Source organism: Cercospora beticola, chromosome 8 (genome assembly GCF_033473495.1).
Source record: "Cercospora beticola chromosome 8, complete sequence".
In the NCBI taxonomy this organism is placed as follows: Eukaryota; Fungi; Ascomycota; class Dothideomycetes; order Mycosphaerellales; family Mycosphaerellaceae; genus Cercospora; species Cercospora beticola.
The window spans coordinates 2,114,408-2,131,295 of NC_088942.1; the positions used below are offsets into that span (position 1 = coordinate 2,114,408).

The window sequence follows — 16,888 nt, forward strand, 5'->3', positions numbered from 1 at the left end:
CTGAAGAAGAGCCAACTGCTTCCCAGAGGGTGATCATGAGCTACGACTTTAGCGATGGACGAGGTGCGATCTGGTCAGCTGCATGTGATACTTGGAAATCCAGTCATGCGTCACGGCCCCGTTGTCTCAGCGAGGCAGTAGACATACAAGAACGGCGGTCTTGCCATGTTCAAAACTTCTGAAGCTCCATCCTGCATTTTCTGGGCAGGCGTGGAACCGCTCTTTCTTTCTTTCATCTTGTCGATATTATTCGAGAGAGGCACACAACATCGGCAGTGCCTCGAAGTGGATGTCCTTCCGCAAAACCACCCCCGCCCGGCCAATCACAACACCAGGATTCTGTGCCACAGCAAGCGAAGGGGCATCTCGCATGTCTAGCTCTCATCTGGCCTGACAAACATCGGCGGCCAACTCCTTCGCAGGCAAAGCCAGATCGGCTCGTGTGCCACGCGGGCGTGGCATTTGCGTGTTGTTTCGGCGGAAGTCATGAACTAGTCGTCCAATGTGGGTCGTCTCTCATGGACTCCAGCTATCATCTGCTCAGGTTCGTTCTTTCGTTTCTTTCCACCAAAACCCTGAGCGACTTGTGTATCTAGGGAACTGCGGCAGACTCTCGCAATGGCGGGACGAAGCTCGTCGCTACGGCGAGAACCCTTGCAGAGCATACAACTAAAGAACAGCAGCAAGAGCGGCGACGACGACGAACATGGCTCTCCCATCTACGACGAATATGACCTCTCCGATTCAAGATGGGGCAATACCATCTCAGACGACCAGGACATGCACCGGCTGGGCAAGAAGCAAGAATTTAAGAGAAACTTCAGCTTCCTTTCCGCTCTCGGCTTTGTGTCAGTGTACATGGTGAGTTTTGAGGCGTCGAGATGCTTTGTCACAAATCTGACATTTTCTGCTAGGCCTCATGGGAATTCGTCTTAGTTTCGCTTGCAGTTGGCTTCACAAATGGAGGTTACGCCGGGCTCTTCTGGTGCTACCTGACAACCGTCACTTGTTACGCCAGCATTGTGGTCAGCTTGGCAGAGATGGAGAGTACGTCCGGCAATTTTTCCCTATGTCGACCCAATGCACAATGCTAACGTGGAATAGGCATGGCTCCTACAGCTGGAGGTAAGTGGTTCGAACGGTGTGATTTGACATGCACTGACATTCCCGTCCTCTGCTTCAGGTCAATACCATTGGGTGTAGGTCGCTTGTCATGCCATCAAAGTCGAACAATTGCTGACCTTCTCGCAGGAGCGAGTTCGCACCTCCACAATACCAACGAGTACTCTCGTACGCATCTGGCTGGATGAGTACCCTCGGATGGCTGGCTAGCGTTGCCTCAAGCACCTTCGTGGTGACAACGCAAATCGAAGCCATGATCAATGTCACGAACCCGGAATACGCATTCGAGCGATGGCAGTATACGCTCATCATGATCGCGTTCACGGCGATAACGATCGTGTTCAACACCTGGGGCGCGCCCTTCTTACCCGGCCTGGAAACAATCTGCCTTTTCGGCCATCTCTTCGGTTTCCTCGTTGTCATGATACCACTCGTGGTGCTGTGTCCAAAGAACTCCGCTTACGAAGTTTTCCTCGACTTCCAGGATAGCTCCGGATGGAACAACATGGGTACTGCCTTTCTGATCTCCCAAGTATACGTGATGTACTGCAACCTCGGATCTGATTCAGTGGTACATATCAGCGAGGAAGTGGAGAACGCTTCTCTGACTGTTCCGCGGGTCATGATCTGGTCCTACGTCGGCAACGTGGTGCTCGGAATTGGCATGCTTGTTACCATGCTGTTCTGCTTGGGACCTCTTGATGGCGTTGTGAGTGCTGGACTGAGAATTTTGCAGGAGTTTCGTCCCGTTGCTGACTGAATATTAGCTGGAAGCAAATATCCCATACCTGCTGTTGTTCAACAACACAGGCAGCCAAGGATTGTCAATTGCGCTAAACGTCATCCTCTTTCTGCTCATCTATATGGGCAACATCACAGCTCTCGCTACATGCGCACGCGAGGTCTTTGCGTTTGCGCGCGACAAAGGTTCGCGGCTATATCAGCAAACTTCACAATGAGGTTTAAGACTAACGTTCTCTAGGTCTGCCGTTTTCCAGCTACCAGAGTAAGATGGACCCGAAGTGGAACGTACCATTCAACGCAGTGTACGTGACCTCCTTCATCGTGGTCCTGCTCAGCTTGATTGTCCTCGGATCCGAACTGGCCTTCAACATCATCGTGTCGCTCTCCCTGCTGGGTCTGCTCAGCACCTACATGATCAGCATCGGTTGCGTGCTCTGGAAGCGCATCACGAACCAACCACTGCCACCGGCTCGATGGTCTCTCGGACGCTACGGCCTGGCGATCAATGCTTTCGCCTTCTTCTATTCCTTCTTCATAATTGTCTTCTCCTGCTTCCCAACCAATTTGCCAATTGACTTGTCAACTGCAAATTGGGCGCCTCTGGTCTGGGTTGGAGTCGGAATCTTATCCGTAATATTTTACGTCTCGTATGGAACGAAACACTACACAGCACCAGTCGACTTTGTCGAGGGAAGAAGAGCGGAGGGCGCAGGACTTCAGACGAGTTGATGTGTTAATGGCATACACGATCAGACAGAACAGGCATTTGCAGCAGAGGGTCTGCTCGAAGATCCGCCAGTATTGCGCCAGCCACAGTGAAAATGGCTTGCGGTAAGCATGATAGACCACACGCACAAGAACGAAATAATTGCAACTCCAGCTCCGGCCTTATACACTTTGAGATATTATACTCATGACTACTTACTATCATCAGTACCAGCCGTAACAAGCTCGGCGAAAATCGATACTCGAGGCTGGATGGTAGTGAACAGAGCAGGAGTGAATGGATCGACAGTGAATGAAACATTCAGCTGTGCCTCAACTTCTTCACCCAGCATTTGCTTGCTTCACTGTCCATCTCACCGGTATCAACTCAGACTTCACCACTTGCCTTAGCTGCGCACATTCTCGAGCCCTCAAGATACTGCACTAATACCCACCCGACAAAGCGGCAACAAAGCCACAACAAACCACCATTGTCGCTGACGATGTACGAACTTTGCGGTCGAGTCGTGACGACTACCACCAACAAGCCAAAGCCGCGACAATTCAAGCCCAAGGGTTTCCTTGCAAAGACCACCGTCCTGAGCTACAAGCGACGATACTCGCGCAAGGCATTGCAGACCCTTGTCAAGAGCCGCGGCGGCTTGTATCCGGAGAAGGAAAAGGTCAAGGCAGTCTATGCCCGCATCCTCGTGGACTTGGACGAGAATGGCCCAAAGTTCAGCGAAGCAGTCCAATTCCTCGAGTTACCGCCGGAACTGCGCAACCGCGTTTATGCAGAGCTTTTGACGCTGCCAGACGGGCTGGTCGATCACAAGGCTGGCGCCTTTCCAGCCATTCTCTCCACCAACAAGCAGGTATACAGCGAGGCGGTGGGTATCCTGTATGGCGAGAACACTGGCCTAGTAAAGTTTGACAGCAGCAGCGCGACCGAAGACCCAACCGAACTCTATAGATCTCTTCGCACAGTGCGCTATAACATCAACCACTACGGGGAGAAATCCAAGGTCGAAGACATGCAGCCAAACTGGAGCGGTATGCTGGGTCGATTCAGCAGATTGAAGATCACGATCCAGCTTCCACATTCATACATGGGCTCGTGGGGGCCCCCGACTTATGCAAGCCGCTATACCTCTGACTCGGAGCGGATCACATTCGCTGTCATGGCGAATCAATCACTCTTCACCTTGGTATCATACCTCAGCAGCAATCCAGATCTCAGATCCGTCGAGTTCGAATGTGAGTACCTGCCTCGGCGTGTGGGAGAGTTCTCGCAAGCAACTTTGCAACACATGATCTGGCCCATCACACTGTTGCCGCAGCTGAAGAAACTGTCGCTTGGGGGCTTTCCACTTCGCATCGGGTTCGACGTCGAGTTGAACAGTGTCTCGGCGCTCAGTGAGGAACCCATTTTGGCCACTTTGCGAGAGCGTCTGGAGAAGGTCAACCAATTGAGCGGCAAGATGTGGTCAACTGGTCATCCACACCAACACGAGTTCATCCAGGCAATCAATAGAGCCACGACTGTGCTTGATAGAAACGACTTCGTCGATGAACAGGCGTATGCACAGCTCGTGAGTAGCTCGGAGGAGCTGGCGGAGATCTTGAAGGAGCATATGCCAGCAGAGGCATAGAGGGAAGTTCGTTGGCATGAGGGAACGCTGCTGTGTATGCATGAGTTTGTTCAGAGTGGAAGGATTGCATGCCTGCTGTGGGTTGGCGTTATGTTGTCGCAGCAATTGAGACGGGATGCTGCATAGTCGAGCAGCTTGTGCAAGGCTCGAGTAGAAATACTGTGTACATGTTATCGAAGCACTTTTACGCGACTTCAATGTCTATTCTATAAATCAATCAACAATGAGTCTCAATTGCCAAGTAACATCGCTGCCATAGTTTGACAGTCAGAGCTGTCTCGCCACGTGCTCGTATGGTATGCAACTTGTGTACCGTCTCGATGTACTGTACATGCCAGCGAAGGAGTTGCAAGCATAATACCGTAAGGATGATGATGCGCGTAAGATCACACGCCAGTTGCCGGCGAGCTGTTCCTTGGTAACGGCCAAACTTTCGTGTTTCGGCCTGTGAACACGTTTGGGAGCGTTTCTCCGGAGACGACGGTTGTCTTTGCTGGGTATCCTTCGGTGCTGGCTGCGAATTGCGAGGACATGGTGCAAGTATACTGCTGAGTGGACGTCGACTATCTTCACCCAAAGCTCGTGTTACGCAAGATCTCGTGGTCGCATCCGCATCTTTGATTGGATGCAGCGGCAGCTGCGATTAAGCTTCCAGAAACGGGCGCGCACGAGCTCTCATAGCGAGGCTGGTGGTCAATCTTTTTGGTAACGATCAAAGTGGAGAGAGCAGCGAAAAACAAGCCTCGCGCGGCCCAGACTGCACCTCTCACTCCGTTCCCAATGTCTCGCAGCTGTTCTTGAGGACCTCCACCGCATACCACCGTCCCTACAGATCTCGCCGCCGCCATGAGGTCAGTCTGCAATGCACCATCCTCTTAGCCGCGAACACGTGCGGGGCATGTTTTGGCGAGCTTGCTGCTAACCTGCCTCCGACACCAACAGATTCGGCCAACAGCTCCGGAGCTCGCTGATCAAGGATTGGTACTACTACTACATCCAGTACGATGATCTGAAGAAGAGCCTGCGCACCGACTTCGAACACACGCCGCTTGTCCAGCAGGGTCACCAGAAAAAGAAGAAGCCATGGTCCGAGGAGGATGAGCGCCGGTTCGTTAACCAGCTCGAGCAGGAGCTGGACAAGGTCTTTACCTTTCAGAAAGTGAAGAGCCAGGAGATTATTCGACGCATAAAGGCGAGCGAGAAAGAGGTCAACGAGGTCATTGCGAGGGCAGAGGCTGCGAAGAATGGGGACGACCGCGCGAAGCAGAATGCACCTTCGGAGGATGAATTCTTGCTGCTGGAAGAGGACCTCTCGGATATCATTGCCGACGTCCACGATCTGGCAAAGTTCACTCAGCTGAACTACACGGGCTTCCAGAAGATCATCAAGAAGCATGACAAGGCGACACATTGGCACTTGAAGCCGGTCTTCGCAGCCCGGCTTAATGCTCGGCCATTCTTCAAAGATGATTACGATGGGACAGTGGTCAATCTCTCGAGACTGTACGACCAAGTGCGGACTCGTGGACAACCTGTGCAGGGTGACTCGGCAGCAGGAGAGAAGCAGCAGAACTTCGTACGTCAAACCACGAAGTACTGGGTGCATCCGGACAACATAACCGAGCTCAAGCTCATTATCTTGAAACATCTTCCGGTGCTGGTTTTCAATCCAAGCAAGGAATTCGAGAAGAAGGACTCTGCCATTTCCTCGATTTACTACGACAACCCGGAAACATGGGAACTGTACGAAGGCCGTCTGAAGAAGACCGAAGGTGCCGAAGCGATCCGTATGCGTTGGTATGGCGGTATGGATGTCGACACAATCTTCGTCGAGAGGAAGACACATCGAGAAGACTGGACTGGAGAGAAGTCGGTCAAAGCTCGATTCTCGACGAAAGAGAAGAACATGGATGCATACTTGCGAGGTGACATGACCACAGGACAGATCTTTGAAAAGATGCGAAAAGAAGGGAAGAAGAGCGAAAAGGAGATCAATGATCTCGAGCAGCTGGCGAAAGAGATTCAGTTCCGAGTGATCGATCGCAAGCTCGTACCGGTCTGTCGCTCGTTCTACAACCGAACTGCCTTCCAGCTTCCAGGAGATGCCCGTGTGCGTGTGTCGCTCGATACCGAGCTCACTATGGTTCGCGAGGACAACCTGGATGGCAAGAAACGTGCCGGTGACCACTGGCGGCGAATGGACATCGGAATCGACTATCCGTTCAGCCAGCTACCACCAGAGGACGTCGAGCGCTTCCCGTATGGCGTGCTGGAGGTCAAATTGCAGACTGCAGCAGGGCAAGAGCCTCCGGAGTGGATTCGGGAATTGACTGCATCCCATCTTGTTGAGGCAGTACCTAAGTTCTCGAAGTTCATTCACGGTTGTGCAACGCTCTTCCCGACACGGATTGACCTTTTGCCTTTCTGGTTCCCACAAATGGACGTTGACATTCGAAAACCTGTTAGCCACAAGTTTGGCATTGAACGCCCAGGACAAAGTACAGATGTCAGCACAAGTGCAGCCATGGACGACGACACTGATGATGAGCTTGAGGGTGAAGAGGATGACAGGACCTTCCCCGAAGAAGACCAGAATCACCAACGTCTCCGCGCTGCACGAGATGCACTTGAGCGCCATGAAGAGGACCGCCATTTGTATTCGAATGGCGATGCAGATCCGAATGTACTCGATGAAGAGGAGCGTATGGCGCATAAGCCTCTCGTATCGATTGACGATGACTACCCGCTTTACGACTCTGATGACGAGGAGGAAGCATTAGAAGAGGCCAAACAGAAGGGCGGCTGGCAATATCGATGGAGACTCACGAAGAGCTACGCCAGTCTTGCTGGTGACAAGCTCTTGTTTGCGCTGAAGCGTGCGACTCCATTCCCTCAGCCCACCCAAATTCCTGCGAGAGAAGGGCGACTGGGCATACCGGGTGGCGCCGCAGTGTCAGAAAAGAGGTTCAAGGCGCCCAAGGGCAAGAAGATTCACGTACCAGTGCGCGTCGAGCCGAAGGTGTCCTTCGCTGCTGAGCGCACGTTCTTGGCTTGGGTAAGCAACATCCTTAGAGTGTATCATCTCGATGACCAATACTGACCGATATGACACAGCTTGAATTCTCCATCATCCTCGGATCAATCGCCGCTACCCTGCTCAACTTTGGTGACGGAGTGTCGCTCGCCGCCGCCATCGCTTTCACTGCCACCGCAATTCTTGCATTATTCTACAGCATGGGCATTTTCCTTTGGCGCGTGGATCGTATCAAACAGAGAAAAGCTGTCAGCTATCATGATAAGTGGGGACCTTCTGCATTATGTTTTGCTCTCATGGCCTGTGTCATCGTTGCTGTTGCTTTCAGGTTTGCGAAAGGTGGCGATGGAGATTTGAGAGGGCGCAGTGTGGAAGCTTGAGTGGAACTGAGTGTGGATCGCATTGGGCGCTGTATATACCTTCATGGCGAGATGATGAGCGAGTATATGTATAGTATGGTATACACGTTGTATGAGCGAGGTGCATTTGGCTATGGTGTATCTATCTATCGGTACACGCCATCCAGTCCATGACAAGTCTATACCACGTATGCTTGCGTTCTTTCGATCACTATTGCCGTCAAGGTGGTGTCCAGTCACTTCGTAGCACGATCCGCAGTTTGGGGCCCGACTTCTTGTACTTGTGTCTTCAGAACGTCGTATCGCGTGCGTCTGCTCAACAAGATTAGCACGTATTCCATACTCGAGGCTCTCATCCTGGGGGACGAAGACTCACTTCCATGAGCAGCACCAAATATAATGGCTATTCTAGCAACGGCCAATATAGATGCCACAGGCTGCCATTTCAATGCCGTTTCTCGGAGGTGGAACTCGTGCTCGATAACCCGGAAACGTCTCCGCCGCCTTCTGTTCAGCAGCTACAGCGGCTTCCATGTCCTCCTGGCGCTTCTCCGAAATAGAACGCCTTGGACCCTCGGTCACAGGTGGGAGGATGGGTGGCGAAATGAAGCCTTTCGTGATGGCTTGACGCTTCTCCGAAATAGGATACCTTGTGCCCTTGGTCACAGGTGGTAGGACGGGTGGCGAAAACAAGCCTTGCGTAGGGGCTCCGGCTTGACGCTTCTCGTTGCCAGCTAGTCGCAGAATGCCATCGTCCGGGACACGACCTGCCCCTCCTATGAGGGACCCCGGCTAGGGTTGTATCCAGGCTCTTTGATTCCGCTTCTCCGGGCCACCAGCGAGCTGTGGACCATTCCATGGTTTGCTTCCCGGAAGATTCAAGAACCCTGGATGATACACAATGGCTTCGCGCTTGTCGTTGAAATTCCATTGAATAGGGCCAGGAAGCGGGAGATGGTTGGTGAGTCCACGAGCCTCTACTAGGGACGCATCGGCGTCGCGCTTCTCGTTGCCATTCAATAGAATTGGGCCGGTATACCCTCCATCACCCGGGAAAGGATCGAAGGGCTGACGACCTCCTGGTGCGAATGGCGGGTAGGGTTGTGCCCAGGAATCTCGATTTCGCTTCTCGAAATTTGGCACATAGGGTGGATTGTTATTGCCTGGCTCGACACCGACTTGTCGGAAAGGGGGCTCAGTTATGGCTTGAGCTTCACGCTTCTGCTGCAGCCCGAAATCTGGAAAAGCTTTCCTCCCAAAGAAGTCGTTTGGTTCAGGTTTGCCTTGATCACCAAGGGCCCGTACGGGGTCGACAAAATTGAAATCTTGCGGCTGGGCTTCACGCTTCTCCCAAGCACCTAGACGAGCGCCGCCGATTTTCGCATAATTTGGGAATAGGTCGACGATCCGGGCATCAGGAATCCGGGCATCGAGGGCATCGCGTTTCTCCCACACAGCCGGACGAAGGTTGCCGGAGATTCCAAGTCTGGGATCCGCGATTTCTGAAGCGTCTTTGTAGCGGTCCTGCGATCCGAGAATTGGGTGGACAACCGCTTCTGCGTCGCGCCTATTCAAAGGGGCTGCATTGGCGCCAGCGCCAAAGAGCATAGTAAGGGTTGCGAGGTTGGTGTCGAAGCGCATCTTGTAGTGGCAGAGGGTGATTGGCGAGGAACTGTGATGGTTTGAGATATGATTGCGGTATCTGGCCTGCAGATAGGAAGAGAAAAGAGGAGAGAAAAGAGGAGAGAAAAGAGAAGTCGTTGTTGTTGTTCATTTTCGATAGTCGGACCATAGCATCTTTATATTTTTGTACTTGCAGTAAGCCGAGCACAATTATTGCATATGATACATCGATCAACGCGGCCGCGTTCCATATCGGCTTGTTACGAGCGGACGCGGTGGACTCTTGTCTTGCCGTGGTGATGTATCGCGGCGCCTCTGTTCGTCGTATATATCGTATGTGTAGTGTGTGGAGAGTTCGAATGCTAGTGTCGACACTAAGTAGTTCGAACAAGACATAAGGACACTGATGAATAGTAGAGTTAGTTGGCTTGGCTGTTACGTTAGTTCATCGCAATTGTATATTGCGGCTCTTTCGGCGATTCCTGCAACATGGAGGGATCGAGTGTGCAGTGTGCTCAGAGAAACGATATCATCAAGACCTCTTGAGTCTCGGAGGGATGATGCAGCACCTGGCTCTCAAGTCAGACCAGCGGATGCTGCTGCAACGTGTTGTGTCGTGTCGTATTGTGTCGTGTTGGTCAAGTGAAGTGAAGTGAAGTGAAGTGAAGTGCTGTGCTGCATGGTGCCATGTGCTGCCTCAGGCATTTGCCAAGGCTGATTCCCCGTTGGAGTTGTGACAAGTGCACTGCCCGCCACTGCCACCACCTTCTACGCTCACCCCACTGCTCAATCGCGGATCTGAGTGACAATTACGGCCAAGTAATTATAGCTCTCTGTACAGCAGGTCTGACGACAGTTCCATTGATATACCGATTGCCCTTTCGAAACAATACACTCCGGCTTCGTCACTGAGAAGCAATACGTATCGCGAGTCAGCTCCCAATGCTCAAGAAATTTGTACTGGAACGTGGCACGACACACAGGCTGCGACGAATCACGTATATAATCTCCATGTCCTCTGCGAGCACTAACTCCACTCCCCTTCCTGCCGTTCTCCAACTAAGTATTTACTCCTGTGACCAGCGCCCAACTCATCCCTTCAGCAACGCCCAATATACAAGCCACAAACAGCCAACTCAATACCATTCTTCGGAGGTGGTACTCGTGGTCGATAGCCCGGGAAAGTCTCTGCAATCCTAGCTTCATCAGCTATAGCCTTTTCCATAGCCTCATCGCGCTTCTCCTGGCCAGCGGGCCGTAGGAGATTATGGATGGAGCCAAAGCCCGTAATGCGAAGAGGCTCATCACGACTGCTACCCGGTGGTATGAAACGTCCAGGAAGAGGACCAACTTGACGTTTCTCTGGGATAGTAACCGGCAGGGGACGGATTCCAGACCGGCCTGCGCGGTTCGCCCGAGGCATGGTTTTGGGGAGAGGATAGCCTCCAGGGACGTAGTTGATTGACTCTGGGCCGTAAGGTCCGAACTGGACGTTTCTCGCCTCCTCATGGGGAATTGTCCGCTTCTTCTCTTCGATCGTGAATGGATCGCCTTGGAATTGAGGGAAAGGAAGCAAGGCATCGCGCTTGTCATAGGTTATGAATGGCATGTTATTGAAGAAGGGGCGAGTTGTGAACAGATCCTCTGCGGGAGGCCCGAAACGGGGAACTTCTGCTTGTGGTGTACGTTTGTCGAATGGGGCTGCGGAGGCGCCTGCGCCAAAGAGCATGAGAGTCGTGAGGGTGTTAAGATGCATTTTTGGAACGATGAGAGTTGACTGAAAGTAAAGATGTTGCTCGTGATAAATGATGGGCTTGTCCAGCAAGCTAGGAGGAGTAAGTAGAAGAAGAGAAGTGGTCGTTGCTGTTATTGTCCACTTGGATGGTCGGACTGATGGACTTTATATGTCTGTACTTGCCGCAAGGCGGTTTCTTTTGCGGTAGCATTTACTTGGGTCATGCCCAAGACGCGGCCGCGTTCCATAGGTTCGACTTGTTGCGAGCGGACGCGGTCGAATATTGCCTTGCATTCATTCGTATCGAAGTGGCTCTATTCGTCGTGGTCCTCGGACGGCCGTCATATGTTTCCAGTTTGGGATGCCATCGTCGGCATCAATTAGGGCATGCGGCCTGGCATGGTGGACACCAAGACTTCGGCGAATGATAGTCAGCTTGGCTGCTACTTTGGATTAGCACGTCTGTACGTTGCGACTCTTTCGGCGCATATCGAAGACTATCTCGTTCTCCAGCGCTCCTTCCCATATTCGATCCTGAGACCCGTCAGTGCTACGTTCCCAATAGGATTTAGTACAGTATTGTGATAGGGCAGAAGGCGGCATAGTCATACGTGATGTCATTCCATAGGCGCTCGATAGGCCTAAGACTTGCCGTGAACTGTTATCCGTTCGGTCTGCTCGCAGTGTAAGGCCCTGGCATGCATACGCTGTGCGTGCTATTGCGGCTGCCAAGGCAGAGAAACACAGCCCTACGCGCAAGCCTGAGACACCACCACCTAGTCAGAACAACGCCGTGTTTGCGCAGACTGGTCAGCTGGTTTCAAGGGTCCAAGAAGGGGACAGACCATGGCGGAGCCTTGCATGTGCTAAGGAAAAGTAATGTCACTACGACTTCCCTGGTCCTATTTGAGGCAGCACCTCGCCCAGCTCGACCCAGACCAGGCTACGGAGATTCTGTAAACCTTGCAATATTCTGGCTAAATTCTTTGAGACAAGAGACGAGGGTATGGCATTGGTCTTCATTGCAAGAGCTATAGGATCGAGCCAGATTCCGTACTTGCGTTACAGTACAGCAACGTCGAATCATGTAGACCTGAAAGCAGCCAAAAAGTTGTTAGCAAGTGGATCCAAAATAGCATTGGCAAACTGTTAGATCGAAGCTTGACTTACATCGATCTATCAGGCCCCAAAGCTGATGTGTTCTCTCCCCCTCCTTCCCTCTAACACTCGCCAATGTACAAGCCGCAAACAGCCAGACGACCGCCAGTCTTGGGAACTGGCACTCGTGGTCGACCAAGCCACTCCTGAGGGTAGGCTTCACGCTGTTGCAGCTTCATGTCTCCAAACAATTCTTCCGGTCGGATGAAAGGTCCTCCTGGTAGGACTATGCGCGAAGCACCCCTGCTCGGCGGTATGGTGGCTCCAGGCAGCCGAGCATCACGCTTTTCCCAAATCTGTGGACGAGGGCCGAAATGCGTAGGGGTTTGAAAGTGATCAAATGGCTGAGGTCCAATAAGAGCTCGTTTTTCTGCGGAAGCTAGAACGAGGTTGCCTCTTGGGAAATCGCCAATGTTGAAAGAATCTGGCCACTCTTGAGGCCCGACATGTCGCTTCTGCTCGCCAGGAGAACGTCGGCCAAAATTATTACCAAGTTCCGAGAAGGGATTGGATTTTGCCCATCCCTCAAGGTCGACCTGGCGCTGCTGCAGAGAAGGTCCTTGAGAGCCTGTCGAGGAACCATGTCCTGGAAGTTGTATGAGCCCAGGAGATCCGAACCAACTTGGTAGAGGCTCGACAGCATCGCGGTTCTCCCCATTGGGGCCAGGACTGTTGTACAGCTCTTCTGGAAACCACGGACCCACGGGTCCTGATCCATCAAGGTTGGGCGAACCAACTATGGCTGCGAGCGCTTCTGCAGTGCGTCTGTCCAGCGGAGCTGCGCTGACGCCTGCGCCAGCGAGCGCGAGTGTTGCGAGGGCGGTGTCGAAACGCATTTTCGAGATGGTAAGAGTGGAATTTGGATGGAAAGGTGTTGGTTGTGTGAATGGAATGAACTTGTCCAGCAAGTCCAGAGAGAAAAGATCGTTGTTGTTGTCCGTTTCAATGTTTGGATTGAAGGCTTTTTTATATGTTTGGATCGCCGACAATACTTACACAGTCCCTACGCAGGACGTGGCTGCGCTCCATGGCGTCGGCATTTCGAGTGGTGGTGCAAAATCGATGTCTTTCCGTGCAACAAAAGTTTCGTGCAGTAGTTGTTCTGCTGGTCGCATAGGTCGTATATGCTCAGTTGACATGCGTATTGAGAACGTCGTGGTTGATCACACCTAAGGTTACTGAAGCAGGTTGTCGGAAGGGGAGACTTCGGCGAACATTAGTAGGCTTGGCGCATGCTATAGGGGAATCTTGCGACTGTACAATGCGGCTCTTTCGGCGAATGGTATAGGCAATAATTCTTGGCTTATGTTCGAGGGAATTCCGTCGTAAAACTCGTGTTAGCTTCTGCAGTTGTCGCTGTTGTCACCAAGCTGTCCATGAAGTCAGTCTGAATCACGGAGCTTCCGTGATGCAAGCACCACTCTTGCTCATGTTCTTCGCATGAGAGATTGCGCGATGCTGTCGAGTGCGAGTCGAAACAGTCACACACACGGGCCATGTTCACGATGAATGGGAGGCCCAATACGATGCCAAAAGGACGCGGACAAGAGCAACTGAAGTGTGATTCGGATACCTCAGGCGCTGAAAGTCGCGCGCTTGAACGAAGTTCTGCCGGAAGGAGAACACAGCAGAACCGTCTGTGCCTCGCTGTTGCGACCAGCAGAGCAGAAGCGTGGCCAGTTTGACCGTCCTGCGCCGATAATGGCAAGATCTGTGTGTCGTTGAGCGTGGTATCAAGCGAGAGCGAGACTTTGGACACCACCAATCTGCCAAGACCGCGGTTCCAACCTTCCTGGCTGGTTCCAGAGCAAAACAACTTCCTCCCTCGCCGCATTTTCGTCTTGCGCATGTCGCTGCACCCAACAAGGCACCGTGTCATATACCATCGGCAGGAACACATCAAGAAAGAAGTGGCTGCCCTGCTGTGACACGAGGTGGACCCTCGGCAGAGTCAAGATGCACGACGAGCAGGGATGAAAACCTGGACACGCTGCACGCGCATTCCTGGAACTCTTCATGCGCCACACTTCACAAGCCGGTTCATCACACCTCCATCAATTTCTGGAGCACAATGACGTGTGAAGCGTCTGCTCCTTTATGCTGTCATGGCGGATGTCGTGTAACGAGGAGAGCTGGCGCCTCATAATGCAGGTAGGGCCGGCCATTGCTATGCCTTTGACATAACTTGGATACGGTGGATATCCTCTCTCTTTGCATCCTATTTCTCAAGGTTTCTTGCTTCACCATATCGTCGGAGAGCTACAGCATCATGTCGAAAGTCAATACGTTGAAGCAGCAGCAAGCCGAGCTCGAAGGTACGTCCTCCCAAGGCTACGGCGGATACCTCTGGCGCGTCGTGCCTGTCGCGACTGGAGCTGCGGCGCTGGGCTATTACTATTTGAGTACGTGCTCTGGATGCGACCCATGAGTGCGCGCAGAAGCCAGACATGTAGAACGGGAATTGTGTACTTGATAAGAAGCTGGAGCTTGTTAAACATAGTACATGCTAACGCGGCAGCTCAAGATGGCATGTCCAAAATCAGCATGGTAGACAATGATCCCCCAAAGAAGGTTCCCTCCAAGGCGCCTCCGAAGAAGCTGCCTTCTAAGCCTAGTACTTCGTCCACGACCACACCAGTCAAGTCGCCTCCCAAAAAGCTGCCTTCTCAGCCTTCCACAACAACTCCATCGAAATCCACCCCAGTCAAAGCTTCGCCGGTACCTGTAAAGAAGTCCTCAGTTGGCACAGGCTCTACACCGGTCAAGAAGCCTGTGACGGCGACCAATGGCGGTTCAACGCCTGTCAAGTCTGCACCAGCCAAAGCTACGCCTGTCAAGAAGCCTGTCCCGCCCAAGGCTCAGCCCTCGAAGGTGCAGAGTCAGGCAAGTGCTGGGGCTCAAGAGGGAACAGGAGCTGTACAGAACGCGGCGCGAAGGAAGCCAATACCTCCTCAGGTCTTGCCCCAGACCAAGAAGCCCGTCAGCTCGGCCAAGAACACCGTGGCATCAGCGACTAGCAGTGCGCCCAAGGCAGCACCAAATAGAGCGCAGAAGACGACATCAGCAGTCACAGGAACAGCTCAAAAAGGCACAGAGGCAGTCGCGAACACAGCAGGAAAGACAGTCGGGAATGTTGGCGGCATTGCAAACAAAGGAGTTGGTGCGACTACAGGTACGTCTTCAGCTCAAGACGATGTTCCAGCGCGCATGGATTTCAGCGGCGCAGATTCGAGCATGATAGAGCAAATGTTACCTGCCTGGCTGGTCGCTCGTTGGAAATCAGCGGCAGAAAATTGCAGCAAGCCCAAGCCTCGCAAATTGCAAATCAGATCGCGTTGACCTTGAATTCATTGCGCCACAGATGCTCTTGCTGTATGAGATGCTGATCGCCTGCTCGCAGGCACTCTCGATAAAGCGTCTGGTGGCCGCACCGCGCCGGTGACGAAGAAGGTCAACAAAGCCGGTGCCGGAGCAACTCAGACGGCAACGGATGCCACCACCAATGTTGGCAAAATCGGCACTGACGCTGTCAAGAACGTCAAGAACACCACAGACTCTGCAGTTGGTAACCTGGCGGACACTGCGACCAACACCGGAAAGGCGATCGGGAACAGAGATATCAAAGGTGTCGGTGCAGGCATTGCCAAAGGTAGCTCAACCCATCCTAGGTTCGTCCTCAGAGCCATGTCACTAATGACTTGTGATAGGTACTGGCAAGACTGTATCAGGCGTGGGTCAAGGAGTCGGCGCAAGTAAGTTCTCGTCATGCACTCAGTCAGGTATGACAATGCAGGTGGACACAGCTGACCTTTGCTCTTCGATTTAGCCGTATCAGGTGTGGGTACTGGAGCGGATGCTACAGTCTCTGGACTCGGGAAGGGTGTCAACGCAACACGTAAGCGCAATAATCCTCGATCGAGAACGTCGTGTACTGACTCTTATGACAGTCGGCGGCCCAATTGGCAACGCTGCGCAGAGTACAACTGCTGGCATCGGAAAGACTGTATCAGGCACCGCTTCCGGTCTTGGCAAGACAGTCGGCGATACAGCTTCAGGCATAGGCAATTATGATGTGAGCAAAACCGCTGCTGGGGCCACGGGTGGCGTTGGCAAGACGGTAAGTTCGCCATGCAGGATCCGAACTCTCATGTCATGCTAATTTCGTTGCAGGTCGGCGGGGTCGGATCCGGCGTTGATAAGACTGTCAGTGGCGTTGGAAAGACTGCTGGTGGCTACGTTCCGGGTCGAGCAGGAGGCACTGTAAGCTCAGCGTTCTCCAATAATGCACCAATATCCCAAATGTGACGCACCAACTGACACTCTTTACTCAGGTCGAAGGAGTCACGAAGGGCGTCGGTGGCACCGTATCTGGCATCACTGGAGGCTTAGGAGAAGGAGTTGGAAAACTAGGCAAAGGCGATGTCATCGGAACAGGCACGTCTGTCGTTGGCGGTGTCGGCAAAGGTTTAGGAAATCTCGGAAGTGGCATCTGGGAGGGTGTGAGTGGCAAGAACAGACAGCCAAAGGAGGAGGCTGTCGAAGAAGATGCACAAGAAGGTACATGAAGAAAATACATTGCATAGAGCTGCACTGACAGCTCGCAGGCCAACAGAAACAGGAGTCATCTGGTGGGAAGAATAGTTTCTTTTGAACCATGCGGACGATGTGCTGGCTGCGAGAAAACGAGGATCAAGGCAGACAGTACTCAGTGTTATTGGACAGATACGGTGCACCCAGCGGTAGGACGCGATATACG

General features: G+C 52.7%; 7 protein-coding genes across 7 annotated transcripts; 4 read left to right on the forward strand and 3 right to left on the reverse strand.

Annotated features, from left to right (window-relative positions):
• Positions 1 to 618: 618 nt before the first annotated feature.
• On the forward strand, positions 619 to 2,595 carry RHO25_012073 (uncharacterized protein; the record flags this gene model as incomplete). Its single annotated transcript, XM_023603478.2, has 7 exons — positions 619 to 861; positions 915 to 1,047; positions 1,105 to 1,125; positions 1,184 to 1,199; positions 1,252 to 1,831; positions 1,890 to 2,049; positions 2,105 to 2,595. The coding sequence occupies 7 exons, from the start codon at positions 619 to 621 to the stop codon at positions 2,593 to 2,595; spliced, it is 1,644 nt and encodes a 547-aa protein (XP_023454269.1).
• A 479-nt stretch (positions 2,596 to 3,074) lies between these two features.
• Positions 3,075 to 4,223, forward strand: RHO25_012074 (uncharacterized protein; the record flags this gene model as incomplete). Its single annotated transcript, XM_023603479.1, has 1 exon — positions 3,075 to 4,223. One exon carries the CDS (start codon positions 3,075 to 3,077, stop codon positions 4,221 to 4,223), a length of 1,149 nt encoding a protein of 382 aa, XP_023454695.1.
• Positions 4,224 to 5,069: 846 nt separating this feature from the next.
• On the forward strand, positions 5,070 to 7,637 carry RHO25_012075 (uncharacterized protein; the record flags this gene model as incomplete). The annotated part of the gene is made up of 3 exons (XM_023603480.2): positions 5,070 to 5,074; positions 5,166 to 7,278; positions 7,338 to 7,637. 3 exons carry the CDS (start codon positions 5,070 to 5,072, stop codon positions 7,635 to 7,637), a joined length of 2,418 nt encoding a protein of 805 aa, XP_023454696.1.
• A 771-nt stretch (positions 7,638 to 8,408) lies between these two features.
• Positions 8,409 to 9,257, reverse strand: RHO25_012076 (uncharacterized protein; the record flags this gene model as incomplete). Its single annotated transcript, XM_023603481.2, has 1 exon — positions 8,409 to 9,257. The coding sequence occupies one exon, from the start codon at positions 9,255 to 9,257 to the stop codon at positions 8,409 to 8,411; it is 849 nt and encodes a 282-aa protein (XP_023454693.2).
• A 1,081-nt stretch (positions 9,258 to 10,338) lies between these two features.
• Positions 10,339 to 10,995, reverse strand: RHO25_012077 (uncharacterized protein; the record flags this gene model as incomplete). Its single annotated transcript, XM_023603482.1, has 1 exon — positions 10,339 to 10,995. The coding sequence occupies one exon, from the start codon at positions 10,993 to 10,995 to the stop codon at positions 10,339 to 10,341; it is 657 nt and encodes a 218-aa protein (XP_023454694.1).
• A 1,199-nt stretch (positions 10,996 to 12,194) lies between these two features.
• Positions 12,195 to 12,968, reverse strand: RHO25_012078 (uncharacterized protein; the record flags this gene model as incomplete). The annotated part of the gene is made up of 1 exon (XM_023603483.2): positions 12,195 to 12,968. One exon carries the CDS (start codon positions 12,966 to 12,968, stop codon positions 12,195 to 12,197), a length of 774 nt encoding a protein of 257 aa, XP_023454278.1.
• A 1,433-nt stretch (positions 12,969 to 14,401) lies between these two features.
• RHO25_012079 (uncharacterized protein) lies at positions 14,402 to 16,783 on the forward strand (the record flags this gene model as incomplete). The annotated part of the gene is made up of 9 exons (XM_023603484.2): positions 14,402 to 14,447; positions 14,657 to 15,304; positions 15,533 to 15,781; positions 15,840 to 15,884; positions 15,959 to 16,027; positions 16,080 to 16,249; positions 16,303 to 16,392; positions 16,464 to 16,689; positions 16,737 to 16,783. 9 exons carry the CDS (start codon positions 14,402 to 14,404, stop codon positions 16,781 to 16,783), a joined length of 1,590 nt encoding a protein of 529 aa, XP_023454277.1.
• Between the last annotated feature and the right edge of the window lie 105 nt (positions 16,784 to 16,888).